Genomic DNA, 25,433 nt, shown 5'->3' on the forward strand with positions numbered 1-25,433 from the left:
GATTGGCCAGCTCTTCTCAACGGGAAGCGTCGATTGGTTCATCTGCCGGAGGACTCTTCCCGCCAGGCTTCTGATTGGCTGCCAAAGACCGCTGTTATCGCGAGACCAGCCGAGACCCCTGTGAACGGAACCGAGAACAAGAAGCCAAGGAGAGGGTCCAAAGGTCAGAGGTCAAAGGGGGTGTTGGCCTCATTCATACAAAATGTTTGTGGAGAAATCTGGAAAATTAATATTTGATTACTTGTGTTCGATAAGAGTGAATTAAATGTTGTATAAAAAAGGATAAAAAACTTTTATAAATAAAATAGAGATAAAACACAGAAAACCACACAAATATGAATAAAAACAGAAAAAGATCCAAGGTAGTTTTCTCTGTCACCTGGACTGGGTTTCTTCTCTTGAAGACGCTTCTCCTTCTATCCAGAAGGCTTCTTTGAGCCCTTCCCTCCCTCCCTCTCCCTCCCTCCCTCCTCCCTCCTCCCCTCCCTCCTCCCTATCTCCCTCTCCCTCCCCACTCCCTCCCTCCTCCCTCTCTCCCTCCCTCCCTCCCTCTCCACTCCCCCTTCCATCCCCTCCCTCCCTCTCTTCTAACCCTCGCTTCCCCCTCCCTCCCTCCTCCCTCTCCTTCCTAACCCTTCCAACCCTCGCTTCCCTCCTCCCCCCTTCCTCCCTCCCTCCCTTCCTCCCTCCCTCTCTTCTCCCTCACCCTCGCTTCCTCCCTTCTCCCTCCCTCCCTTCCTCCCTCCCTCTCTTCCTCCCCCTCGCTCTTCCTCCCTCCCTCCCCTCCCTCCCTCCTCCCCCCTCCTATCTCCCTCCCTTCCCTCCCCTCCCCTCCCTCCCTCCCTCCCCCTCTCTCCCTCCCCTCCCTTCCCCCCTCCCCTCCCTCCCTTCTCCCTCCCTCCCTCTCTCTCTTCCTAACCCTCTCTTTCCCTCCCTCCCCTCCCCCTCCTCCCTCCCTCTCTTCCTAACCCGCTCTTCCCTCCCTTCCTCCCCTCCCTCCCTTCCTCCTCCCTCTCTTCCTAACCCTCGCTTCCCTCCCCTTCCTTCCCCTCCCTCCTCCCTCCCTCTCTTCCTAACCCTCGCTTCCCTCCCTTCCTTGCCTTCCTCCCTCCCTCCCTTCCCCCCCCCTCTTCCTAACCCTCGCTTCCCTCCCTTCCTTGCCTTCCTCCCTCCTCTCTTCCTAACCCTCGCTTCCCTCCCCCCCTTCCTTGCCTTCCTCTCCCCTCCCTCCCTCCCCTCCCCCCCCCTCTCTTCCTAACCCTCTCTTTTCCCTCGCTTCCCTCCCTTCCCTCCCCCCCCTCTCTCCCTCCCCTCCTCCCTCCCTCCTTCCTACCCTCGTTCCCTCCCTCCCTCTCTCCTAACCCTCGCTTACCTCCTCCCTTCCCTCCCTCCCCTCTCTCCCTCTCTTCCAACCCCTCAGCTTCCCTCCCTCCCTTCCCCTTTTCCCCTCCCCCCTCTCTCTCCCTCTCTTCCTAACCCTCGCTTCCCTCCCTCCCTTCCCTCCCCCTCCCTCCCTCTCTCCCTCTCTTCCTAACCTCGCTTCCCTCCCTTCCTTGCCTTCCTCCCCTCCTCTTCTTCCTAACCCTCGCTTCCCTCCCTTCCTTTTGCCTTCCCCTCCCTCCTCTCTTCCTAACCCTCGCTAATCCCTCCCTTCCCTTCCTTGCCTTCCTTTCCTCCTCCCCCTCCCTCCCCCCCTCTCTTCCTAACCCTCCTTCCCCCCTCCCTTCCCTCCCCCCGCTCTCTCCCTCTCTTCCTAACCTCGCTTCCCTCCTCCCTTCCCTCCCTCCCCCTCTCTCCTCTCCTCCCTCCCTCCTCCCTCTCTCCTCTCTCCCTATTCCTCCCTCCCTCCCCTCCCTCCCTCCTGGCCCCCTCCCTCCCTCCCGGCTCCCCTCCCTCCCTTCCTCCCTCCTCCCTCTCTTCCTAACCCTCTCTTCCCTCCCCCTCCCCTCCCTCCCTCCCTCTCTTTCCTCACCCTCGCTTCCCTCCCCTTCCCTCCCCTCCCTCCCTTCCTCCATCCCTCTCTTCCTACCCCCCTGCGCCCTCTCTTCCCTCCCTCCCTTCCTCCGCCTCTCGGCCTCCTCCCTCCCTTCCTCCCTCCTCATCTTCCTACCCCTCCTCTCTTCCTCTCCCTCCCCCTCCCTCCTTCCCCTCCCCCCCTCTCTCCCCTCCCCTCCTCCCTCCCCTCCCCTCCCTCCCTTCCTCCCTCCCTCCCTCTTTCCTACCCTCTCCTCCCTCTTCTGCCCCTCCCCTCCTCCCGCTCCCTCCCTCCCCGTTCTTTCTAAACCTCTCTCGTTCCCTCCCTGCCTCCTTCTCCCCTCCCTTCCTCCTCCTCCTCTTCCTAACCCTCTCTTTCCCTCCCTTCCTCCCCTCCCTCCCTCCCTCCCTCTCTTCCTACCCTGCCTCTCCCTCCTTCCTTGTTCCTTCTCCCTCCCCTCGCCTTCCCCCACCCCCGTCTTCCTAACCCTCCCTTCCCTCCCTTCCTTTCCTTCCTGCCCTCCCATCGTCGTTTCCTCCTCCCTCTGCTCTGTGCCCTTTTCCCCCTCCCTTCCTTTCCTTCCTCCCTCCTCGCCTCCCTCCCTGCCGTCCTACTGCCCGCGCCCTCCCCCTCTCTCTGCGGTCTTCCTCCCCTCTCTGCCCTCCCTCGCTTCCCTCCCTTCCCTCCACCCCCTCCCTCTCCCTCCCCTCCCTCACTCCCTCTCCCTAACACCTCTCTTCCCTCCCCTCCTCCTCTCTCCTAACCCTCGCTTACCTCCCCCTTCCCTCCCTCCCTCCTCCCTCTCTTCCTAACCTCGCTTCCCTCCCTCCCCTTCCCTCCCCCCCCTCCTCTTCCCTCTCTTTCCTAACCCCTCGCTTCCCTCCCTCTTGCCTCCTCCCTCCTCTCTTCCTACCCTCGCTTCCCTCCCTTCCTGCCTTCCTCCCTCCTCTCTCTCTTCCTACCCTCGCTTCCCTCCCCCTCCTGCCTCCTCCCTCCCTCCCTCCCCCCCTCTTCTTCCTAACCCTCGCTTCCCTCCCTCCTTCCCTCCCTCCCTCTCCTCCCTCTCTTCCTAACCCTCTCTTCCCTCCCTCCCTTCCCCTCCCCCCCTCTCTCCCTCCCCTCCCTCCCTCCCTCCACCCGCTCCCTCTCCCTAACCCTCGCTTCCCTCCCTCCCTTCCCTTCCCCTCCCCTCACCTCCCTTCCTAACCTCCTCTTCCCTCCCTTCCTTTCCTTCTCCCTCCCTCTCTTCCTAACCCCTCGCTTCCTCCCTATCCTTGCCTTCTCCCCCCTCCCCCCTCTCTTCCTAACCTCTCTTCCCTCCCTTCCTTTCGCCTCCCTCCTCCCGCCCTCCCCCCCCTCTCTTCCCTAACCCTCTCTTCCCTCCCTCCTTCTCCTCCCTCCTCCCTCCCTCTCTCCTAACCCTCGCGTTCCCTCCTCCTTCCCTTCCTCCCCTCCCTCCCTTCCTAACCTCGCTTCCTCCCTCCCCTGTCCTCCCTCCCCTCCCTCCCTAACCTCGCTTCCCTCCCTTCCTGCCTCCTCCCTCCCTCCCTCCCTCCCTCCCTCTCTTCCTACCCTCCCTTCCTCCCTCCCTTCCCTCCCCCCCTCTCATCCTCCCCTCCCCCCTCTCCCCTCCCCTCCCCTCCCTCCCTCCCCTCCCCCCCCCTCATCTTCCTAACCTCTCTTCCTCCCTCCCTTCTTTGCTTCCTCCCTCCCTTCCCCTCCCTCCCCATCTCTTCCTACCCCCCTTCCTTCCCTCCCTTCTCCCTCCCTCCCTCCCCTCCCTCTCGGAACTTCCCTCCCCTCCCTCCCTCTCTTCCTAACCCTTGCCTTCCTCCCTCCCTCCCTCCCTCCCCCCCTCTCTTCCTAACCCTCGCTTCCCTCCCTCTCTCCCTCTCTTCCTAACCCTCGCTTCCCTCTCTCCCTCCCCTCCCTCCCTCTCTTCCTAACCCTTGCCTTTCCCTCCTCCCTCCCACCTATGGCCCTCCTGCCCCCTGGGGGCGCTACAGGAGCCCCCGGACGTCACATTCAGACACAGTTTTTCCGCGGCAGTCGCGTCACTTCTGAATTTTTACGTCCTGTTATAATTTGCTAAAGCTGTTTATTATTCGGCACTTTTCACTCGTTTATGCGTCACCATTTGCTGTTTGTTAGGTCATAAAGCTGATAAAAGGGAAGGTGACACGAAGATGAAGCGAAGAAGTGATCGTCACCGCATCTATTAGCTCTTATTTGTCTGTTATCTCTTTATTATTTACATTATATTTACGTTAGCAACAACATCACGCGGATTTTCCCACAATACTCGATGAAGGATCAGAAAGATGATGTTTACAATCCAGTTCTGTAGTTGTCGATGCATTTAGCTGAGCAATGGCCGGTGGGGGAGAAGCTAACGTGGCTAACAGAGTTTTCACCTTTGAAGAGGCGGACAGAAGTCCAGAAGAATCCCTGACGGTGTCGATACCCGAGGTTCTGGCTCATTCTCTCCATAACTATCTGATCCGGTCTCACAGTTCCACCACCTGAGAGCGGGCTGAGCTAGCGGTTAGCGGCTAGTTAGCGGCTAGCTAGCGGCTCGGTGGGCTTTCCTCGGTTCCGATTTGGCTCCTTTTTAAATCCACCCTAAATTGTTTTTGTATTTTACTCTGGTTTTGTCACATGTTTTCTGTTAGTGTGAACAAATGCTGTATTTCTCCACTGTTTTTACTTCCTACTTTATTGTTTGTTTTTACTGAAACTTAAAGATGCTCCATTTTCTCCAAGCGCGACTTTATTCATTTTTTATTTCCGACCTTGCGTTAAACCCGTCCGGTTCCCCAGGTTCTGGAGCCACAGTATGGCATGTATGTGTGGCCCTGTGCGGTGGTGCTGGCCCAGTATCTGTGGACCCAGAGAGAGCAGCTGAGAGGCCGGGCGGTTCTGGAGGTGAGACGTCCTTAGCTTGCAGCCGTTTGGACCCGTCTGACCTCCTGTCCGTCTCAGCTGGGCGCAGGTGTGGCTCTCCCAGGTGTGGTAGCAGCGAGGTGCGGGTCAAAGGTCATCCTGTCGGACCTGGCAGAGGCTCCTTCCTGTCTGGAGAACTGCAGACGGAGCTGCCGGGCCAACGGAGTCCAGGATGTGGTGGTGCTGGGGCTGACCTGGGGGGACTTGTCTCCAGACCTGGTTCTGCTTCCTAAGCTGGACATCATCCTGGGTTCTGATGTGTTCTATGATCCAGAAGGTCAGCACAAGCTGCTTGTTTGCAGGCCTCAGCGGTCTGTGCTGTGGAGGTTCTGTGGAACCGGGCCTGCACGTCCACTCAGAACATCCGCGTCCTGTTTCAGATTTTGAAGACGTCTTCTTCTCGGTCGCCTTTCTTCTGAGGAAAAACCCAAAAGCTCAGTTCTGGACAACGTACCAGGAGAGGAGGTTTGGTTCCGTCCTCCGGTACCGGCTCTGATCGGCCCACACGTCTAACCCCCCCTTTCCCCTGCGCAGTGCCGATTGGTCGGTGGAGGAGTTGCTACGGCGATGGAACCTGAGCTGTGCCAACATCCCGCTGGACTCGTTTGGTGCGGACAAACCCGACCTGGCCCGGTCGGCTCTGCCGGGCCGCCACCACATCCGAATGACCGTTGTCACGCTGGGCCGGGCCGAGGAGGGAACCTCGTGACATTAATGTAAACAGGTCGGGAAGAGCCCACGGAACCGTGCAGTTCCGCGGGCCACCAGGAGGAGGCGCTGCGCCGACCGCTGCTCTCCAGTCAAACCACTAGAAGAACCCAACAGAACATGGAGGCACCAGCCGGTAACGGACCTCTTTAATGACTTTAACACGTCTGTGAATACGTGACCGTTCAAGGACACAACTCATTATTGGGGAACCCACAACGGCAGACCGAACCGGACCCGGGAGCAGGTGAGCCCAGCACAGGTGAGCGCCACGTGCTGACGTCACAGGGGCCCTCGGTCGTGTTTGGGTCCGGTCCCATGGTCCGATTCCAGGATGATCCGTCCGAGTCTCCCTGAAAGAGCAGAACACACGCGGTTAGGTTAAACACCCAAACGGGCCGGAGCCGCTCCTGACCGTGGTTTCCATGGTTTCCGTGGTTTCCGTGGTTCCCTGCTGCAACAACAAAAGGAACCATTCGAGTTCGGACCGCAGAACTTTAGATGTTGGACTCTTCTGTCCACAAACGGTTAATAATGTCGGACTCGAGTTCGAAGCCACGTAGGCACATCTGGGGGGGGGGGAGGGGGCGGATCGAGGGGGGGGCGGGTCGAGTGGGGGGCGGGTCGAGGGGGGGGCGGGGGGGTCAGACCTGGCTCACTCTTTGCTCTTCTTCTCGCTGTTCTGGAGCTTCTCCACCAGCTTGCGCTCGTGTCCCGACGGACTGGGCCGGTTGGTGTTGTCGCTGGCCTCCTTCTTGGTTCTGCCTTTCCGGGCCGACGCCTCTGTGGAGGAGACACAGGTGAGGCGGCAGCAGGAGTCTGACTCACCTGAAGGCCGGGGCTCACCTGCGTATTTATCGCTCAGGTTGTAATAATCGTACTGATCGTAATATTCCTCCTCGAAGCTGCTCGGCTTCAGGTTCTTCACGTCCACGTGACTCATGTCGACCGTCGCCGCTGCACAATAAAACGTGCTTTTCCTCTCACTTCAGCCTTTTATGCTCAACGCAGGCCCCGCCCCCCACCGCGAGGGGCGTGTCCCTACCCACAAGACACGCCCCTCCCACTATATCCGCTGGATGTGACGCTGACGTTGGCTGGCTGCCATGGCAACTCAGCTCGGAGCCCCGCCCCCTCAGCAGCACAATAACAAGTTTCTTTGAGTCCTTCAGGATCAGAACGTCTGGAAAGGAACTAAAAGTTTGATCTTGAATAATTAAATAAAAGATGAGACAATGTCTAATCGATAATATCCAGTCCTCATCAACGATGCGGTTCAGTTTTGGGCCGTCAGCGTTTTCCTCCCATTATCTGAGTCCAACGTTCAGGTCGGCTCAGAATCGGGTCACAGACGCAGATGTGAGGAGAGCAGCTGCTCCCACGGCCGTCAGCAGGTCAGGGAGGTCCAATGGAAGGAGGGGGGGTTGGGAATGCTGGGGAATGTTGAGGAATACTGGGGAATGTTGAGGAATGCTGAGAATGCTGGGGAATACTGAGGAATGCTGGGGAATGTTGAGGAATACTGGGGAATGCTGAGGAATACTGGGGAATGTTGAGGAATACTGGGGAACGCTGGGGAATACTGGGGAATGTTGAGGAATACTGAGGAATGCTGGGGAATGCTGAGAATACTGGGGAATGTTGAGGAATACTGAGGAATACTGAGAATGTTGAGGAATACTGAGAATGTTGAGGAATACTGAGGAATACTGGGGAATACTGGGGAATACTGAGAATGCTGGGGAATACTGAGGAATGCTGAGAATACTGGGGAATGCTGAGGAATACTGAGGAATACTGGGGAATGCTGAGGAATACTGAGGAATGCTGGGGAATACTGGGGAATGCTGAGGAATACTGGGGAATGCTGAGGAATACTGGAGGTTAGCTTGATCACACAGCGTTTGACTCTGGTTAATCTTTGATCTGCTGACAGCAGCGGGGTCAAAGGTCACACAAACATCAAACCCAAAATAAACTCTGATTCCATCAACAAACCAGGTGAAAAGTTCCTTTGAACTTTGCTGCTTTAATTTAACATCCGACCACGAAAAAGTTCGGAATTCTGATCATTTTCTCCAACTTTATTTCTTCTGTAAATAAACAACAAACAGATTAAAAGATTAAAACAGCTAAAAATAATCTCGGGTTAATAATTCGGGTCAATAAAATTCTTGTAAAATCAGCTGGGAACCAGAACCAGAACCAGAACCAGAACCACGCTTGAAGAAGAATTTAGCAGAACCGTAGTTTGAAAAATAAAAATAAAATCAGCAGGACTCAGAGGTCCGGTTCCAATCAGAACCTCTGACTCAGAGGTCCGGTTCCAATCAGAAAAGTTCTGCACGGCTGTTGACGGTTCCACATCAGATCAGGACACTGGACACGGGGACCCGAGTGGACCGGCCGCTCTTCGGAACCACGATGGGCTCGTCGCCTGCCGACAGAATCCAGAACAGTTACTGAGCCCCCGCTGGTCCCATGGGCTTTATGCCGGTCCGGTCCGGTCCAGCTCACCTGCGGTGTCGTAGGTCTCCGCTCGATGGCGATCCGTCTCGATGAAGAGGGCGGTGGCCAGGAAGAAAGCTCCGCCCACCACCGCCACGAAGCTGCAGAGCAGCAGAGACAGCTGGAGGGAGCGGAACCGCCAGAGGAACGAGTCGCTTCTCCGGAGCGAGTCCGAGACCTGCGGACACACGGGAAGCTCAGCCCCCTGCGCCCATCCCCACGCTCCCCACGCTCCCGACGCTCCGGAGCTGCTCCCCACGCTCCCCACGCTCCGGAGCTGCTCCCAACGCCCCGGAGCTGCTCCCCACGCTCCCAACGCTCCCCACGCCCCGAGCTGCTCCCCACGCTCCCGACGCTCCCCACGCTCCCCACGCTCCCAACGCTCCGGAGCTGCTCCCCACGCTCCCCACGCTCCGGAGCTGCTCCCCACGCTCCCCACGCCCCGGAGCTGCTCCCCACGCTCCCCACGCTCCGGAGCTGCTCCCCACGCTCCGGAGCGCTCCCCACGCTCCCCACGCTCCCGACGCTCCCCACGCCCCGGAGCTGCTCCCCACGCTCCCGACGCTCCGGAGCTGCTCCCCCGCTCCCGACGCTCCCCACGCTCCGGAGCTGCTCCCCACGCTCCCGACGCTCCGGAGCTGCTCCCCACGCTCCCCACGCTCCGGAGCTGCTCCCCACGCTCCGGAGCTGCTCCCCACGCTCCCCACGCTCCGGAGCTGCTCCCCACGCTCCCCACGCCCCGGAGCTGCTCCCCACGCTCCCCACGCTCCGGAGCTGCTCCCCACGCTCCGGAGCTGCTCCCCACGCTCCCGACGCTCCCCACGCCCCGGAGCTGCTCCCCCGCTCCCCACGCTCCGGAGCTGCTCCCCACGCTCCCCACGCTCCCCACGCTCCCCACGCTCCCGACGCTCCGGAGCTGCTCCCCACGTTCCCCACGTTCCCCACGCTCCCGACGCTCCCCACGCTCCCGACGCCCCGGAGCTGCTCCCCACGCTCCCGACGCTCCCCACGCCCCGGAGCTGCTCCCCACGCTCCCCACGCCCCGGAGCTGCTCCCCACGCCCCGGAGCTGCTCCCCACGCTCCCCACGCCCCGGAGCTGCTCCCCACGCCCCGAGCTGCTCCCCACGCCCCGGAGCTGCTCCCCACGCCCCGGAGCTGCTCCCCACGCTCCCGACGCTCCCCACGCTCCCCACTCTCCGGAGCTGCTCCCCACCCCCGGAGCTGCTCCCCACGCTCCCGACGCTCCCCACGCCCCGGAGCTGCTCCCCACGCTCCCCACGCTCCCGACGCTCCCCACGCTCCCCACGCTCCGAGCTGCTCCCCACGCTCGTGATTAGCGTGACTAGCGTGATTACGTGACTAGCATGACTAACGTGACTAGCGTGACTAGCGTGATTAGCGTGACTAGCGTGATTAGCATGACTAGCGTGACTAGTGTGATTAGCATGACTAGCGTGATTAGCATGACTAGCGTGACTAGCATGACTAGCGTGATTAACGTGACTAGCGTGATTACGTGACTAGCATGACTAGCGTGACTAGCATGACTAGCATGACTAGCGTGACTAGCGTGATTAGCGTGATTAACGTGACTAGCGTGATTAGCGTGATTAACGTGACTAGCGTGATTAGCATGACTAGCGTGATTAACGTGACTAGCGTGATTAGCGTGACTAGCGTGATTAACGCGACTAGCGTGACTAGCATGATTAGCGTGACTAGTGTGATTAGCGTGATTAACGTGACTAGCGTGACTAGCATGACTAGCGTGATTAACGTGACTAGCGTGACTAGCATGACTAGCATGATTAGCGTGATTAACGTGACTAGCGTGATTAGCGTGATTAACGTGACTAGCGTGATTAGCATGACTAGCGTGATTAACGCGACTAGCGTGACTAGCATGATTAGCGTGACTAGTGTGATTAGCGTGATTAACGTGACTAGCGTGACTAGCATGACTAGCGTGATTAACGTGACTAGCATGATTAGCGTGACTAGCGTGATTAGCATGACTAGCGTGATTAACGTGACTAGCATGACTAGCATGACTAGCGTGGGTGGGTCCTACCACTCCGATCAGATAGGGACTTCCTGCGTCCCCCAGCAGGTGCGACACAACGATCTGCAGAGCTTCAGCTGTGGCGCGGCGGGTGGGAACCACCACGTACTGCAGAGAGAAGGGATGAGATTAGCAGCCGCTAGCATGGGTGCACAGGTGACACACAGGTGCTCACCAGCAGGATGTCGGCCACGATGGCCCAGTTCATGGACAGGAAGGTCTCCCCGAAGAAGATGAAGACCTGAAAACGGGGGGTCAGAGGTCACGGCGCCGTCCAAGCTGACGGTGCGATGTCGGGGACTCACGTATGTGGCGACGGTGCTGGCCTGAGCGAACACGACGGCCAGGTAGAGGAAGGGCGCCGACAGCAGCAGCCCGGCGGCACAGACCAGCGGGTCGGCTCTCCCCGTCCTGCGGCGCAGCAGCCGGCTCACCTGGACGCCGCTGGCCACGCCCAGCACGCCTGTCACGCAGGTGATGGCGCCAAAGAGCAGACTGGCACGGGACACAGCGGGTCAGAGGTCAGAGCACGTCCAGAGCGTGACCTCCCCGGGGCGGCGGCGTTACCTGTCGGAGGCGGCGCAGTTTCCCGCCACGCACGGCGCCCTCTCCCCGGTGAACACGGCCGCTCGGAACAGGAAGGTCGGCGCCCAGAGCGCCAGCGAGCCGGTGACGAACGCCACCGCCGTGAAGCCGAAGGTGGAGAGGAGGAAGCTGTGGCTGCGGGAGAGACGGAGCAGCACGTTGACCTCTGACCTCGCCTCGTTCACACGTCTCGTTAGCATTAGCGCGTGAGCGCCCTAGCGTTAGCATTAGCGCGTGAGCGCCCTAGCGTTAGCATTAGCGCGTGAGCGCCCTAGCGTTAGCATTAGCGCGTGAGCGCCCCAGCGTTAGCATTAGCGCGTGAGCGAGCGCGGCCGACCTACTTCCTGCTGAGCGCCGACAGGTCGGTGAGCCAGCCGGTGCGGCGCACCTGGCGGTGGGGCGCTCCACGGCGCCTCTCCTGGGCTCCTGCACCACCAGCAGCAGCAGCAGCACCGCCACCAGGCCCAGCCCGGGGGTCACCTGCACAGAGGGCGGAGCTCCGTCAGCTGGAGACGCGGCGGCGGGGTCATGTGACCGCGGGCTTACCCTCAGGGCCCAGTGCCAGTCCCCCGCCAGACTCCCGATCTGTGAGCCCACGATGTAGCCGAGACCACTAAGGGGGACACGTGCAGACAGGTGAGAGGTGGCCACGCCCCTTTGGAGGGGACCTGAGCCTCACCTGCCCACTGGGATGGCGAAGTAGAAGAGCGACAGCATGTTGGTCCTGGTCTCCTGCACGTACAGGTCGGCGATGACGGTGGGGGCGATGGTGGAGTAGCTGGCCTCCCCCACCCCCACCAGCCCCCGGGTCAGGAGCAGCAGCCAGAAGTGCTGCGACAGAGCGGCGTCAGCTACAGACACGCAGAGCTACAGACACGCAGAGCTACAGACACTCACAGAGCTACAGACACGCAGAGCTACAGACACGCAGAGCTACAGACACTCTCAGAGCTACAGACACGCAGAGCTACAGACATGCAGAGCTACAGACACGCAGAGAGCTACAGACACGCAGAGCTACAGACACGCAGAGCTACAGACACGCAGAGCTACAGACACTCAGAGCTACAGACACTCACAGAGCTACAGACACTCAGAGCTACAGACACTCAGAGCTACAGACACTCACAGCTCCGGGTGTGTAGGAACTGGCCAGCGTCACCACAGACCAGAAGGCGATGCCGGCACTCATGATGAACTTCCTGTTGTACCTGTCACCAAGGTAACCAAAAACGGGGGCTAGAAACATGTAACTGCAGATGAAGACTGGGGAGAGAACAACAGACCTTTAAGGATCCAGGAACTCTGAGCAGAGTCACTTCAAACATCATCTCGGCCCAAACTGGGCCAGAACCAGTTTGTCCTCCAGTACTACCACTATAATGCCTGATGTCTCCATCTCTGTGTTTGGGACACCTGGTTGCCTAGCAACAGGCTCAATCTCCTCCCCTCGCTAAGATCAAAGCTTCTGTCTCCTCCTGGATCGAGAAGCTCTGGAGGAACAAGAGACCTGCAGAGCTGTGGCACCTCCAGAGGAATAAAGGTGATGGTCCACATGCTGGAGTGGACCAGGACATGGAGGACAGCTGGAGGACAGTAGGGAGGAGACCGGTGGAGGAGGAGACCGGTGGAGGGGGGAGACCACCAGTGGAGGGGGGAGACCGGTGGAGGAGGAGACCACCAGTGGAGGGGGGGAGACCGGTGGAGGGGGGGAGAGACCGGTGGAGGGGGGAGACCACCAGTGGAGGGAGGAGACCGTGGAGGGAGGAGACGGTGGAGGGGGGAGAGACCACCAGTGGAGGGAGGAGACCGTGGAGGGGGGAGACCACCAGTGGAGGGAGGAGAAAGGTGGAGGGAGGAGACGGTGGAGGGGGGAGAGACCACCAGTGGAGGGGGGAGACCACCAGTGGAGGGGGGAGACCACCAGTGGAGGGGGGAGACGGTGGAGGGGGGAGACCGGTGGAGGGAGGAGACCGGTGGAGGGGGGAGAACGGTGGAGGGAGGAGACCACCAGTGGAGGGAGGAGACCGGTGGAGGGAGGAGACCGGTGGAGGGAGGAGACCGGTGGAGGGAGGAGACCACCAGTGGAGGGAGGAGACCGGTGGAGGGAGGAGACCGGTGGAGGGGGGAGACCGTGGAGGGGGGGAGACACCAGTGGAGGGAGGAGAAAGGTGGAGGGAGGAGAAAGGTGGAGGGAGGACTGCAGCCATCAGCTGAGCCTCGTCTTGTTGCTCTGGACAGATGAGGTCAGGCAGGACTCTCCATGGACTTTGATGTTTGCAGATGATCCTGAGGTGTGCAGAGAGAGCAGGTGGAGGAGGAGCTAGAGGTGGAGGAGGAGCTAGAGGTGGGGGAGGAGCTAGAGGTGGAGGAGGAGCTAGAGGTGGAGGTGGGGGAGGAGCTAGAGGTGGAGGAGGAGCTAGAGGTGGAGGTGTGCAGAGAGCAGGTGGGGGAGGAGCTAGAGGTGGAGGAGGAGCTAGAGGTGGAGGAGGCGCTAGAGGTGGAGGCGGAGCTAGGGGTGGAGGAGGAGCTGTAGGTGGAGGTGGGGGAGGAGCTAGATGTGGAGGAGGAGGTGGAGGAGGAGCTAGAGGTGGAGGAGGTGGAGCTAGAGGTGGAGGTGTGCAGAGAGAGCAGGTGAGGAGGAGCTAGAGGTGGAGGAGGAGCTAGAGGTGGGGTGGGGGAGGAGCTAGAGGTGGAGGAGGAGCTAGAGGTGGGGGAGGAGCTAGAGGTGGGGGAGGAGCTAGAGGTGGAGGAGGAGCTAGAGGTGGAGGTGTGTCCTGGAGAGGAGGCAGACGCTGAAGCTCCAGGGAGGAGAGATGAAGAAGCTGGAGCTTCTCTTTGGGAGGAACATGGAGAGGATCAGCAATGATCAGCACGGGTTAGATGTTTGGAGGTGAGGCCAGAGAGGCCAGGCTGAGGTGCTGTGGACACGTCCAGAGGAGGGACAGGGACACTGAGGATGGAGCTACCAGGTGGTGGCTTTCATGCAGCCAGCCGACAGGGTGCACGTGTGCTGCGGTGCACGTGTGCTGCGGTGCACGTGTGCTGCGGTGCACGTGTGCTGCGGTGCACGTGTCCTGCGGTGCACGTGTGCTGCGGTGCACGTGAAGAACATGGAAAGAATGACAAAGTTCTGTTCTCTCACCTGTTTGCAGTAACCCTGACTTCTCATCATTGATTCCAAAGTAGTGCTCGATGTCTGGGAGAACACCTGGGGAGGGGACATCGGGTCACATGACACACCTGCACCGTTCAGCCCCGCCCCCCCCCGGCTGCCTACCTGCCACCGTGAACCTGTCCATGTAGTTCAGAAGGTTGATGTAGCAGAGAATAAAGACGGTCAGCAGCGCCCGTGACCTGGACACGCCACTGGGCGGCTCCGCCTCCGGGCGCGGCGCTGGCCCGCCCCTCGGCTCCTCTGGACTCTCCGCCTCGCTCTCATCGGAGAAGAACGGCGTGGAGTCCGATGTGGGCTCACCCCGAGACATGGTGGTCCTGATGAAGCAGACGGAGAAACCAATCAACTAATCAGTGTTCGGGTCGTCTCATCCTTTCTGAAGGAGACGATGACGCGAGTCCGTGGGGCGCCGCTGGTCATGTGACCACAGCAGCCTTCACTTCCTCTTAGGTCACCTGCTGGGTGACTGGGTTCATCTCGACTACAGGTGGGTCTGCAGATGTTTAGCAGAGGAGCACCAACCCTCTTCCATAAGGAGCCTCACCTGTCCTGGACCCGACCCTCACCTGATCATCACGTGACCCTCACGTGACCAGGCGGAAGACAGCGGCCAGACTCATACTTTTTCACGTCGGACTGAATTTTAACTCAACTTGTATTTCAAACGTGGGACTCGTGAAAAAACAGTTCGGGTTTTGCACCAATTTTCGAAGAGTTGAACCAGAATTTTTCCTGTTGACAAATTTATGGTACAAGTTCGAAACCGTAAGTTCTCCGAGGGCAGATCTGTTTGGTTTAGTCCGACGAAGCATTTTGATCCAAACGGTGACTGAGTCATTTAAACCCACATTTCTGTTTCCGGTTGAAGCTAACGTTAGCATGTCTGTTTACCTGCGGGATGAGTCGCGGCTCGCGCGCTTTATTTCTTCTTTGCGAGGGTACAAACGCGTCACAAACGGATGCTTAGACTAATTTAAAACCCATATTAATCACCGATGCGGCCCGATCGATCGTCCTGAGCGCAGCTTGACGCAGTTAGTGTAGAAGATTTAGCTGACTTTAGCTGCTGCCATGATCGAGCACGAGAAACTTCCGCTCTGCTGTTCACGTGACGTGTCGTCACAGCATCGCACGAGCGCTTGAATCACGACTGATAAAAGTGATCAGTTTATCAGTGGATCACAATGTACGGAACTAATCTGTAACCTATTTATGACTGGCAGTCACCGTTGCGTTTTAAAACACTTTTACTGGTTTTAAGATGTTTATTTCCGTGGGATGATGTTAAGATTCGTCCCAAATAAGTGGAACTACTAAATGACAAGCGTCAAACTCCCTGGAGACAGGAAGTGACGTTTTCAGATGAATGAACGTCATTTCCTGAATGTTAGAGCAGAAAATGATCAACTGTTTGTGCTTCTGCCGTGTTCACAATCAATTAAAAAAATCTCATTTTTGCAACTTGACTTTATTTATTTAAAAACACAGAACTAGGGGAAACTCACAGAACATGTTCGAATAATGGTTGGGCTCAGAACTCCCACAGTTCAGATCTCAGTCTGAGTCTCTGCAGCTCAGCTTTTACCCACAAACATTCTGGCCTGTCGTTCACGTCCACACTTCAATGATGTCCCCGTCCTCCATGTCCAGCTGGGCCGGCGTCTGACTGCACAGCACCCGTGAGCCATCAAAGCGGAAGCAAACCTTTTCCTGTATGCAGCTGGAGACTTGGGCCAGATACTGAGAGAAGATGGAGCCCAGCGGTGTGTCCTGGAACACACACACACACACACACACACACACACACACACACACACACACACACACAACACACACACACACACACACACACAGGCTGAGTGAGGGTTGGGTTGATGAAGACGATGATGAACACTCGAGGGGCTACAGACTCTGTTTAGGCTGAACTCCTGCGACGTGTCTCTGTCTTTGCTCTGCAGTCTCACAGTGATGACATCACACCTGTCCTCTGCTGCCATGACAACACATTCTGCACAAGAACAGGGCGTTTCAGGGTTCGCTCTCAGCAGATCAGACATTCATGAGTGCCAGCCTGTTCTGGCTGTTCCAGGCTGCTGTCATGTGACACACGACAGGAGCGTGTTGTTGAAGCAGGCTGAGCTGATCTGATCTCTGCGGGGTCAGAACAGGCTCAGCGCCTGTTAATGACGGGGGCGGAGCTCTTCCACCCTCCCGCCCTCTGCTGCCGGGGCAGCTTTTAAAGGCAGAACCTTCAGCCTCAGGGCTGTTGGTAACTGACCGATGATGTCTGCGATGCCCAGGCCCAACGCGCCCACCGTGGCGTCCGCTGGAAGCTCCACCTCCTCCCTCAACAGCAGGAGTCGGTGACGAGGTACACCGAGGGTAACGGCCAGCCGATCCAGCACAGCACTCAGGGGCGTGGACTGAACGACAACCAAACAGTGGTTAGGCTGTGGTGCAGGCGTCACCGTGCATCATCAGTAACGGAGGGACGCACCGACAGCACCGGGATCTTCTGCAGGTCTGCTCGACAGCGCACCTTCAGGGGGAACTCTCGCACCAGCGAGCTGTACGGGGGGTCCCCGCAGCCAGCCAGAGGGCTACTCGTGATGACGTCATCGTCTTTACGGCTCACAATGATGATGTCATCGTCTCCTGGAGGTGGGCTGTTGGAGCGGCGACTGCTTTTCCTGACCTGAACTGGTGGAGACAGGAAGGAGCTGAGCGACTGGAGCATCCTGTCCACCTCTCTGGAACACACACACACAGGTGTTTTAGAGAGAGAGAGACAGGCAGAGAGAGACAGGCAGAGGAGAGACAGGCAGAGAGAGAGACAGGCAGAGAGAGAGACAGGCAGAGAGAGACAGGCAGAGAGAGAGACAGGCAGAGAGAGAGACAGGCAGAGACAGGCAGAGACAGGCAGAGAGAGAAAGAGACCGGCAGAGAGAGACAGGCAGAGAGAGACAGGCAGAGAGAGACAGAGAGAGAGACAGGCAGAGAGAGACAGGCAGAGAGAGAGACAGGCAGAGAGAGAGACAGGCAGAGAGAGACAGGCAGAGAGAGAGAGAGACCGGCAGAGAGAGAGACAGGCAGAGAGAGACAGGCAGAGAGAGACAGGCAGAGAGAGAGAGAGACCGGCAGAGAGAGACAGGCAGAGAGAGAGACAGGCAGAGAGAGACAGGCAGAGAGAGAGAGAGACCGGCAGAGAGAGACAGGCAGAGAGAGAGGACAGGCAGAGAGAGAGAGACAGGAGAGAGAGAGAGAGACCGGCAGAGAGAGAGAGAGAGAGAGAGGCAGAGAGAGGGAGACAGAGAGAGACAGGCAGAGAGAGAGACAGGCAGAGAGAGAGAGAGACCGGCAGAGAGAGACAGGCAGAGAGAGAGACAGGCAGAGAGAGACAGGCAGAGAGAGAGAGAGGGAGGCAGAGAGAGAGGAGAGACAGGCAGAGAGAGGGAGAGACAGGCAGAGAGAGAGAGACAGGCAGAGAGAGGGAGACAGAGAGAGACAGAGAGAGAGACAGGCAGAGAGACGGAGACAGAGAGAGACAGAGAGAGAGACAGGCAGAGAGACGGAGACAGAGAGAGACAGAGAGAGAGACAGGCAGAGAGAGAGAGAGAGACCGGCAGAGAGAGAGAGACAGGCAGAGAGAGGGAGGCAGAGAGAGGGAGACAGAGAGAGAGGCAGAGAGAGAGACAGGCAGAGAGAGAGAGAGGACAGGCAGAGAGAGGGAGAGACAGGCAGAGAGGGAGATTTAACGCCACCTTTATTTCCATGTATTATTCACATGTCCACATTTCAGAGGGACATTGGAGACCTTCAACAGTTCAAAATCAAACAATTTTCCTCACTAAAACCAGGGCGTCTCTCACTCCCCAGATGTCTTCAGAGGGACTAATTTGTCCTGTTGGTTCATAGAAACTAAGGAAAGAGTCCAGTTCCATAGGGACAGCTTAGCCGTCCCCTGTGACAGCCTGAAAGAAAAACCCTCCCCGACCCCAGAAACCACCTCTGTGGCTCTGGAGGAAAGTTTATAAAAGTCTGAACAATCCGTCCAGTCCTGGAGGTGGACCAGAAGCCATCGGTCCTGGAGGTGGACCAGAAGCCATCGGTCCTGGAGGTGGACCAGAAGCCATCGGTCCTGGAGGTGGACCAGAAGCCATCCAGTCCTGGAGGTGGACCAGAAGACATCGGTCCTGGAGGTGGACCAGAAGCCATCCAGTCCTGGAGGTGGACCAGAAGACATCGGTCCTGGAGGTGGACCAGAAGCCATCGGTCCTGGAGGTGGACCAGAAGCCATCCAGTCCTGGAGGTGGACCAGAAGACATCGGTCCTGGAGGTGGACCAGAAGCCATCGGTCCTGGAGGTGGACCAGAAGCCATCGGTCCTGGAGGTGGACCAGAAGCCATCCAGTCCTGGAGGTGGACCAGAAGCCATCCAGTCCTGGAGGTGGACCAGAAGCCATCGGTCCTGGAGGTGGACCAGAAGCCATCGGTCCTGGAGGTGGACCAGAAGCCATCCAGTCCTGGAGGTGGACCAGAAACCATCGGTCCAAGGAGACGGTAGCGTCCAGGGGAGGCCGGTCCCTCTGGCCCAGCCGAGGAAGTCCCTGCAGTAGCTCGTCCTCCCTGGTGCAGTCCTCCGCCCTGTAGGGGGCGCTGTAGAAGGCCACAGCGTGCCTCCTCATCACTCTGGTGCAGTCCTCCGCCCTGTAGGGGGCGCTGTAGAAGGCCTCAGCGTGCCTCCTCATCACACTGGTGCAGTCCTCCGCCCTGTAGGGGGCGCTGTGGAAGGCCTCAGCGTGCCTCCTCATCACACTCTGGTGCAGTCCTCCGCCCTGTAGGGGGCGCTGTAGAAGGCCTCAGCGTGCCTCCTCATCACTCTGGTCAGCTATTGGAGCCCTTAGCACGTTTTAGCCTTTTTCCTTCCTTTCTGACTTAGCATCTTCCTGGTGGCCGTCATGTGCTTCTTTAGCCGGGACCGTTTCCTCTCATTCAGGACGTGGATCCTCTCATCCAGGACGTGGACGTCCACTCCCTCTGGAGCAGCAACGCACTTTTTAAGAACTTTTCAGGGTCTGGGAAATAATCAGCCACCTTCACAGACTGGCCGAAGGTTTTATCCAGGAAGGTGGTGACGTCCTCCAGGGTGTACAGGTCCCCAGTAAGGGACTGGGAGTCCGCTACAGACCCCCAGGAGTCAGACTCCATCACCTCCTCCCCCCCCTCATCAACACTCAGCATCTCTACTGGCTGATCAGGGAGCTGCTCCCCAGCAGCCTGACCCTGGTCACCACTGACCCCCCCAGCTCCTGGCTGCTCCTCCTCCTCTGCTGCTGCTCCTCCTCTGCTCCTCCTCCTCCTCTGCTGCTCCTCCTCCTCCGCTGCTCCTGCCTGCACATTTACTCCCATCCGAACCTCCTCTACTGCTCCCTCTCTTCCTGCCCTAACTGCAGCTACACATTCACCTCCTCCTTGCTCCTCTACCTGTCCACTAGGGCCTCCTCCAGCATCGGCCGCCCCCTCGCCACCACCGCCGCTCGGCGGGGCGACGCAGCTCGACATGGCGCCGGTGCGAGCGCCCTCATTAGCGGGTCTGTGAGGACAAGCGACACGCTTGTGTCCCACATCCCCGCACTCAAAGCACCTCATGCTCCCAGAGCTGGCGTAGACCATGTAGTGACCATGTCTCACCCTGAAGGACACGTCCAGTGTCTGTGACGGACAGGTGAGGAACATGAAGCACTGCCTCCTGAGCGAGAGCACGTGCTTCAGTTTATCGCTCCTGCAGCCCAGACCCAGGGTCCCCAGACCCACGGTCCCCAGACCCAAGGTCCTCAGACCCAGGGTCCCCAGACCCACGGTCCCCAGACCCAAGGTCCTCAGACCCACGGCCCCCAGACCCAAGGTCCTCAGATCCACGGTCCCCAGACCCACGGTCCCCAGACCCGCGGTCCTCAGACCCACGGCCCCCAGACCCGCGGTCCCCAGACCCAAGGTCCTCAGATCCAAGGTCCTCAGATCCACGGTCCTCAGACCCACGGTCCCCAAACCCACGGTCCTCAGACCCAAGGTCCCCAGACCCACGGTCCTCAGACCCACGGCCCCCAGACCCAAGGTCCTCAGATCCACGGTCCTCAGACCCACGGTCCCCAGACCCAAGGTCCTCAGACCCGCGGTCCCCAGACCCGCGGTCCTCAGACCCACGGCCCCCAGACCCGCGGTCCCCAGACCCGCGGTCCTCAGACCCACGGCCCCCAGACCCGTGGTCCCCAGACCCGCGGTCCCCAGACCCAAGGTCCTCAGACCCAGGGTCCCCAGACCCGCGGTCCCCAGACCCAAGGTCCTCAGACCCACGGCCCCCAGACCCAAGGTCCTCAGATCTACGGTCCTCAGACCCACGGTCCCCAGACCCAAGGTCCTCAGACCCAAGGTCCCCAGACCCACGGTCCTCAGACCCACGGTCCCCAGACCCAAGGTCCTCAGACCCAGGGTCCCCAGACCCAAGGTCCTCAGACCCACTCGCCATCTTACCAAACCGCTGCAGCTCCAGAGCCTCATTAGGGATAAAAGGGGGAACACCTGAGACGGTGACCCGAGTGGAGGGCGCAGACCCTCTCTGGGGTCCAGGTCAGACCAGTTTACTGACCAGTCAAGCTCCTTAAGCACTGGTGCTGTTGGCAGTGTGGGCAGGAGCCAGCAGGACCTGCTGGAACATGGAGCCAGCAGGACCTGCTGGAACATGGAGCCAGCAGGACCTGCTGGAACATGGAGCCAGCAGGACCTGCTGGAACATGGAGCCAGCAGGACCTGCTGGAACATGGAGCCAGCAGGACCTGCTGGAACATGGAGCCAGCAGGACCTGCTGGAACATGGAGCCAGCAGGACCTGCTGGAACATGGAGCCAGCAGGACCTGCTGGAACATGGAGCCAGCAGGACCTGCTGGAACATGGAGCCAGCAGGACCTGCTGGAACATGGAGCCAGCAACTTGGACTCTGAGCCTCTCTGATCTAGACTCTGGGACCTTGATTTGCCGTTTGTCCTCAGCCCAGGTGAGTCTTCTGACGTGGTCTCTGGTCGACAGCAGGACTGAGTCAGGTGCATGCAGGTCCTGGGTCCTCCTGAAGACTCCAGGCGTGGTCCACCCCTGGGGAATGATCCAGCCGTGACCTTTGGGGTCTGACACTCCGGTTCAGGCTGTCAGTGATGGTCTTTCGGACCACTGCCCATTCTGCTGGAGCCTCCTGAACCAGACTGGGACCATTTGAAAGCTCAGGAAGGTCTGAAGGTTCTCATCATCATTGTCCAGAACATCTGAGGTTCCCATTATGACCCGAACGACTGAAATAAATCAACTTGTTGCTTCTCTAAATCATCTGAGGCCTTTCTGCCCAATCAGGTCTAATATTGGAAATAAACTCTCCGATCAGTCGACCTCTCCAGCTGTTGTCATGGAGCTGTTAGTTGCTATGGTGACTTACCCAATCTTCTTTTGGACATTTCTGGAGTGTTTCCTGACTGGACTGGTGGGAGGAGACGGTGACGAGCGCCAAGCTGCTTCCCTGAAACACAAAAACCCACTCAGTCATCAGCACTGCGCCCCCTGCAGGAGCAGCCTGGTATTCCAAACGTGTTCATGTCCCCCTCCGTCTCCGAGTGAGGAAAACTATTCAGATTTCATCGGATTTCAATTCTCAGGCTTTTTGGTTGTTTTTCAAAGATAAAATGTGCCCATTGAAAACAATGACGATCCCCAAAGTGCAGCTGAGACGCTCGTCGTTACATTCACACGGCTTTTGAACCCTCAGCCACGAGGGTCAGGGTTAGAGGGTTAGAGGGTTAGAGGGTTAGGGTTAGAGGGTTAGGGGGTTAGGGTTAGAGGGTTAGAGGGTTAGAGGGTTAGGGTTAGAGGGTTAGGGGGTTAGGGTTAGAGGGTTAGAGGGTTAGGGGGTTAGGGGGGTTAGGGGGTTAGGGTTAGAGGGTTAGGGTTAGGGGGTAGGGTTAGGGGGGGTTAGGGGGTTAGGGTTAGAGGGTTAGGGGGTTAGGGGGTTAGGGGGTTAGGGTTAGGGGGTTAGGGGGTTAGGGTTAGAGGGTTAGGGGGTTAGGGTTAGAGGGTTAGGGGGTTAGGGGGGTTAGAGGGTTAGGGGGTTAGAGGGTTAGAGGGTTAGGGTTAGAGGGTTAGGGGGTTAGGGTTAGAGGGTTAGGGGGTTAGGGGGTTAGAGGGTTAGGGGGTTAGGGGGGTTAGGGGGTTAGGGTTAGGGGGTTAGGGGGTTAGGGTTAGGGTTAGAGGGTAGAGGGTTAGGGGGTTAGGGTTAGAGGGTTAGAGGGTTAGGGTTAGAGGGTTAGAGGGTTAGAGGGTTAGAGGGTTAGAGGGTTAGAGGGTTAGGGGGTAGGGTTAGAGGGTTAGGGGGGTTAGGGTTAGAGGGTTAGGGGGTTAGGGGGTTAGGGGTTAGAGGGTTAGAGGGTTAGAGGGTTAGGGGGTTAGGGTTAGAGGGTTAGGGGGTTAGGGTTAAGGGGTTAGGGGGTTAGGGGGTTAGGGGGTTAGAGGGTTAGGGGGTTAGGGTTAGAGGGTTAGAGGGTTAGAGGGTTAGAGGGTTAGGGGGTTAGGGTTAGAGGGTTAGGGGGTTAGGGGTTAGAGGGTTAGGGGGGAGGTTAGGGGTTAGGGGGTTGGTTAGGGTTAGGGGGTTAGGGGGTTAGGGGGTTAGGGTTAGAGGGTTAGGGGGTTAGGGGGTTAGGGGGTTAGGTTAGGAGGGTTTAGAGGGTTAGGGGGTTAGGGTTAGAGGGTTAGAGGGTTAGAGGGTTAGGGGGTTAGGGGTTAGGGGGTTAGGGTTAGAGGGTTAGGGGTTAGGGTTAGAGGGTTAGGGGGTTAGGGGGTTAGGGGGTTAGGTTAGAGGGTTAGGGGGTAGGGGGAGGGTAGAGGGTTAGAGGGTTAGAGGGTTGGGGGTTTAGGGTTAGAGGGTTAGAGGGTTAGGGGGTTAGGGGGTTAGGGTTAGGGGGTTAGGGGGTTAGAGGGTTAGGGGGTTGGGGTTAGGGGGTTAGGATTAGGGGGTTGGGGTTAGGGGGTTGGGGTTAGGGGGGTTAGGGGGTAGGGGTTAGGGGGTTAGGGGTAGGGGGTAGGGGGTTAGGGGGTTAGAGGTTAGGGGGTAGGGGGTAGGGGGTAGGGGTTAGGGGGTAGGGGGTTAGGGGGGGGTAGGGGTTAGAGGGTTGGGGGTTAGAGGGTTAGAGGGTTAGGGGGTTAGGGGGTTAGAGGGTTAAGGTTAGAGGGTTAGGGGGTTAGGGTTAGAGGGTTAGGGGGGGGGGTTAGAGGGGTTAGGTTAGAGGGTTAGGGGGTTAGGGGGTAGGGGGTTAGGGTTAGGGGGTTAGAGGGTTAGGGGGTAGGGGTTAGGGGGGTTAGAGGGTTAGGGGGTAGGGGGTAGGGGTTAGGGGGTTAGAGGGTTAGAGGGTTAGGGGGTTAGGGGGTAGGGGTAGAGGGTTAGGGGGTTAGGGGGTTAGGGGGTTAGGTGGTTGGGGTTAGAGGGTTAGGGTTAGAGGGTTAGGGGGTTGGGGTTAGAGGGTTAGGGTTAGAGGGTTAGGGGGTTAGGGGGTAGGGGTTAGAGGGTTAGGGGGTTAGAGGGTTAGGGGGTAGGGGTTAGAGGGTTAGGGGGTTAGAGGGTAGGGGGTTAGGGGGTTAGGTGGTTAGGTGGGTGACGAGAGCGCAGCTGCACACGGATGCTCTGATGCTCAATGACGCCAAATGCAAGAATGAAATCAAGTCCTCTGGTTTGAAGCAGCAGAAGTAAAAGAAATCCTTTTGGTGGTGTTGTGTGGTGGCTACGGCGTGAGCGGACTCACGGTTCTCCTCTCGTCTTCGGGTCTTCTGCTTCGTCCTCCGAATCGCTCAGGATCAGGGTGGAGGTGGTCGGCGGTCGCCCGCCACCAGAGAGGTGCGACCATAAGTTGCCAGCCTCCGGGTCATCTGATCACAACCACAAACAGTCAGCTGAGCTGAGGGCTAACAGGCACAGGTGTTCAGGTTCTACCTGCAGCTTCCTGCTGGGAGAACTGGGCCGCCGCTGGTCTCAGCTGCAGATCGCTGCTCACCTGAACAACAGAAGAGCAGTTCAGACGGGCCGACCTGCTGATGGAACTGAACGTTTGCAGGACAAACAAACTGCAGCTACGAGCCCAGGTTAACCTTGTTGGAGTAGACGGACACCGGGACGATGGTGGACGGGTCGAGGATGCGCCGTCGTCTGGGCAGAGGCTTCCTGGCGTCAGTCATCTGGGGGATCATTCAGAGACGTCACCTCCAACAATTAAAATCTGAGGCCTAACTGACGTCCTGTCCTGGTGACGTCACGTGGGCGGGGCATTGTGGGGGCGGGGCTCTGAGAGGACCGTGGGTGGAGTCACAACAGAGACTCCATAGCAGGACCAGGACCTGCCAGAAACCCTGCTCCAATCAGGTGCAGCTTTTGTGATACACCTGTGTGACTTCAGCCATCTTAGGGGGTAACTGCATGTCGGATGGGTCCTCATTTACTTTTCACCCAATTTTTAATTTCAAAAAACATCTGAGAGGCTTTTTAAACATTTAAATGTTCTATTCTGTCACTTGAATCTATCAGTCTCTCTATAGTTGCTCTCAAATATGCGCACAGATTTTATAGGTCGTCTTAACTTTCCACAATTGTATAAGCCGTCAAAAACTTGTCAAAATATAGTTTTGTATGCAGGAACAATAATATAACATTACAGATTAATCACAAATAAGTTCAACATCTGAATCTTAAACAACTGTTTATGGTGTATAAAAAGGGTTCCCGGCATTTATTGTTCGACACAGCGCTGGTATTCTTCTATATTTGAGAGGGTAAGATGAGCTAACCGATAATAAAAACCCACAAATAGAAACATTAGCATCAGCATCCTGATGACAACAACTGCAACACATAAACTCATCTACGGAAAAAGCCTCAGTGACACATTTGTGTTTCCATCCTCGAGCAGATTCCAGAAACTAAGAGCCAAATTAGCACCGCTGGATTAGCATCGGTGGGCGAAACGCCTTTAACTATATGCTAACACCTATATTTAGCGCTGCTGCAGCTCATCGCACTGTCGGCTACACTTTTCTACCAGTGGATTTAATGAAAAAAAGCTTCGTTAGTGTCAAACTGTAAAAGCGGGCCGAACTCACCGTTTCCGCTAGGATCACTTCCGTTTCCGCCCTGTCGTCGGGTTCAGTCTGTTTCCCGCCAAGTGTGACGCCTTCATGGACAATAAGAAATATGCGCAACACCTTCCTGCCAAATCTTCCCACAGATTTTTGGTCTTGTGATATTTTGGTTTACTGACTGTTAAACCTTGAACAAACATGATTGAATCCACCTTTGGTATTACACACGTCTACATTTATAAAGTCCTGGCACAACTTCTTTTTTAAATGAACTCCATTATTTGGTTAAATCAGACTCAAGCAGACGATAGCCTCCC

General features: G+C 57.9%; 5 protein-coding genes and 2 long non-coding RNA genes across 10 annotated transcripts; 3 read left to right on the forward strand and 4 right to left on the reverse strand.

Moving 5' to 3' along the window:
* The first annotated feature begins 3,984 nt into the window (after positions 1 to 3,984).
* mettl23 (methyltransferase 23, arginine) lies at positions 3,985 to 5,840 on the forward strand. Its single transcript, XM_057015165.1, has 5 exons — positions 3,985 to 4,444; positions 4,796 to 4,900; positions 4,958 to 5,195; positions 5,299 to 5,383; positions 5,453 to 5,840. Exons 1-5 carry the CDS (start codon positions 4,346 to 4,348, stop codon positions 5,625 to 5,627), a joined length of 702 nt encoding a protein of 233 aa, XP_056871145.1. The 5' UTR covers positions 3,985 to 4,345; the 3' UTR covers positions 5,628 to 5,840.
* Positions 5,759 to 6,707, reverse strand: nupr1b (nuclear protein 1b). Its single transcript, XM_057015175.1, has 3 exons — positions 6,473 to 6,707; positions 6,277 to 6,409; positions 5,759 to 5,979 (listed from the first exon to the last, which is right to left on the reverse strand). Exons 1-2 carry the CDS (start codon positions 6,567 to 6,569, stop codon positions 6,282 to 6,284), a joined length of 225 nt encoding a protein of 74 aa, XP_056871155.1. The 5' UTR covers positions 6,570 to 6,707; the 3' UTR covers positions 5,759 to 5,979; positions 6,277 to 6,281.
* LOC130515124 (uncharacterized) lies at positions 6,287 to 6,864 on the forward strand. The gene is made up of 2 exons (XR_008947139.1): positions 6,287 to 6,426; positions 6,619 to 6,864. It is a non-coding gene; the product is annotated as an uncharacterized LOC130515124 (long non-coding RNA).
* An 831-nt stretch (positions 6,865 to 7,695) lies between these two features.
* On the reverse strand, positions 7,696 to 15,273 carry spns1 (SPNS lysolipid transporter 1, lysophospholipid). Its single transcript, XM_057015127.1, is given in 14 exon segments — positions 7,696 to 8,063; positions 8,144 to 8,312; positions 10,207 to 10,305; positions 10,373 to 10,438; positions 10,503 to 10,692; positions 10,765 to 10,917; positions 11,124 to 11,184; positions 11,187 to 11,262; positions 11,329 to 11,395; positions 11,462 to 11,613; positions 11,912 to 12,048; positions 13,928 to 13,993; positions 14,063 to 14,277; positions 14,852 to 15,273. Coding segments are annotated over 13 exon segments (1,515 nt in total). The 5' UTR covers positions 14,271 to 14,277; positions 14,852 to 15,273; the 3' UTR covers positions 7,696 to 7,992.
* On the forward strand, positions 12,677 to 15,421 carry LOC130515129 (uncharacterized). 2 transcript variants are annotated; one of them, XR_008947151.1, is made up of 3 exons: positions 12,677 to 12,900; positions 13,392 to 13,416; positions 13,529 to 15,421. It is a non-coding gene; the product is annotated as an uncharacterized LOC130515129 (long non-coding RNA). The 2 variants fall into 2 exon arrangements; XR_008947152.1 differs by lacking the exon at positions 12,677 to 12,900 and having other exon boundaries at positions 13,388 to 13,416; positions 13,487 to 15,421.
* Positions 15,410 to 25,374, reverse strand: nfatc2ip (nuclear factor of activated T cells 2 interacting protein). Of its 2 annotated transcripts, XM_057015147.1 has the most exons (9): positions 25,138 to 25,374; positions 24,133 to 24,219; positions 23,978 to 24,038; positions 23,790 to 23,913; positions 21,440 to 21,520; positions 16,458 to 16,710; positions 16,239 to 16,383; positions 15,871 to 15,968; positions 15,410 to 15,730 (listed from the first exon to the last, which is right to left on the reverse strand). In XM_057015147.1, the coding sequence occupies exons 2-9, from the start codon at positions 24,217 to 24,219 to the stop codon at positions 15,569 to 15,571; spliced, it is 1,011 nt and encodes a 336-aa protein (XP_056871127.1). In that variant the 5' UTR covers positions 25,138 to 25,374; the 3' UTR covers positions 15,410 to 15,568. The 2 variants fall into 2 exon arrangements, with proteins under 2 accessions (XP_056871127.1, XP_056871126.1); XM_057015146.1 differs by lacking the exon at positions 25,138 to 25,374 and having other exon boundaries at positions 24,133 to 25,113.
* Positions 18,938 to 21,433, reverse strand: LOC130515087 (uncharacterized). Of its 2 annotated transcripts, XM_057015114.1 has the most exons (3): positions 20,923 to 21,433; positions 19,351 to 20,662; positions 18,938 to 19,284 (listed from the first exon to the last, which is right to left on the reverse strand). In XM_057015114.1, the coding sequence occupies exons 1-3, from the start codon at positions 21,060 to 21,062 to the stop codon at positions 18,952 to 18,954; spliced, it is 1,785 nt and encodes a 594-aa protein (XP_056871094.1). In that variant the 5' UTR covers positions 21,063 to 21,433; the 3' UTR covers positions 18,938 to 18,951. The 2 variants fall into 2 exon arrangements, with proteins under 2 accessions (XP_056871094.1, XP_056871093.1); XM_057015113.1 differs by having other exon boundaries at positions 19,351 to 21,433.
* Positions 25,375 to 25,433: the final 59 nt, after the last annotated feature.

This window comes from Takifugu flavidus, chromosome 18 (genome assembly GCF_003711565.1).
Source record: "Takifugu flavidus isolate HTHZ2018 chromosome 18, ASM371156v2, whole genome shotgun sequence".
NCBI classification, from domain to species: domain Eukaryota; kingdom Metazoa; phylum Chordata; class Actinopteri; order Tetraodontiformes; family Tetraodontidae; genus Takifugu; species Takifugu flavidus.

What these genes read in the sequence shown, in the direction of transcription:
- mettl23 (XM_057015165.1), top strand. Translation starts at nt 4,346, where the DNA reads ATGGCCGGTGGGGGAGAAGCTAACGTGGCTAACAGAGTTTTCACCTTT. An exon ending in TGACGGTGTCGATACCCGAG is followed by an intron (nt 4,445 to 4,795) that starts GTTCTGGCTCAT and finishes CCGGTTCCCCAG; the next exon opens with GTTCTGGAGCCACAGTATGG. An exon ending in GAGGCCGGGCGGTTCTGGAG is followed by an intron (nt 4,901 to 4,957) that starts GTGAGACGTCCT and finishes TGTCCGTCTCAG; the next exon opens with CTGGGCGCAGGTGTGGCTCT.
- nupr1b (XM_057015175.1), bottom strand. Translation starts at nt 6,569, where the DNA reads ATGAGTCACGTGGACGTGAAGAACCTGAAGCCGAGCAGCTTCGAGGAG. An exon ending in CCTGAGCGATAAATACGCAG is followed by an intron (nt 6,410 to 6,472) that starts GTGAGCCCCGGC and finishes TCTCCTCCACAG; the next exon opens with AGGCGTCGGCCCGGAAAGGC.
- LOC130515087 (XM_057015113.1), bottom strand. Translation starts at nt 20,934, where the DNA reads ATGTTCCAGCAGGTCCTGCTGGCTCCATGTTCCAGCAGGTCCTGCTGG. An exon ending in GGATGGGAGTAAATGTGCAG is followed by an intron (nt 19,285 to 19,350) that starts GCAGGAGCAGCG and finishes GCAGCAGCAGAG; the next exon opens with GAGGAGGAGCAGCCAGGAGC.
- nfatc2ip (XM_057015146.1), bottom strand. Translation starts at nt 24,231, where the DNA reads ATGATCCCCCAGATGACTGACGCCAGGAAGCCTCTGCCCAGACGACGG. An exon ending in CCGAAGACGAGAGGAGAACC is followed by an intron (nt 21,521 to 23,789) that starts GTGAGTCCGCTC and finishes TTTGTGTTTCAG; the next exon opens with GGAAGCAGCTTGGCGCTCGT. An exon ending in AGGAGTTCAGCCTAAACAGA is followed by an intron (nt 15,731 to 15,870) that starts GTCTGTAGCCCC and finishes TGTGTGTTCCAG; the next exon opens with GACACACCGCTGGGCTCCAT.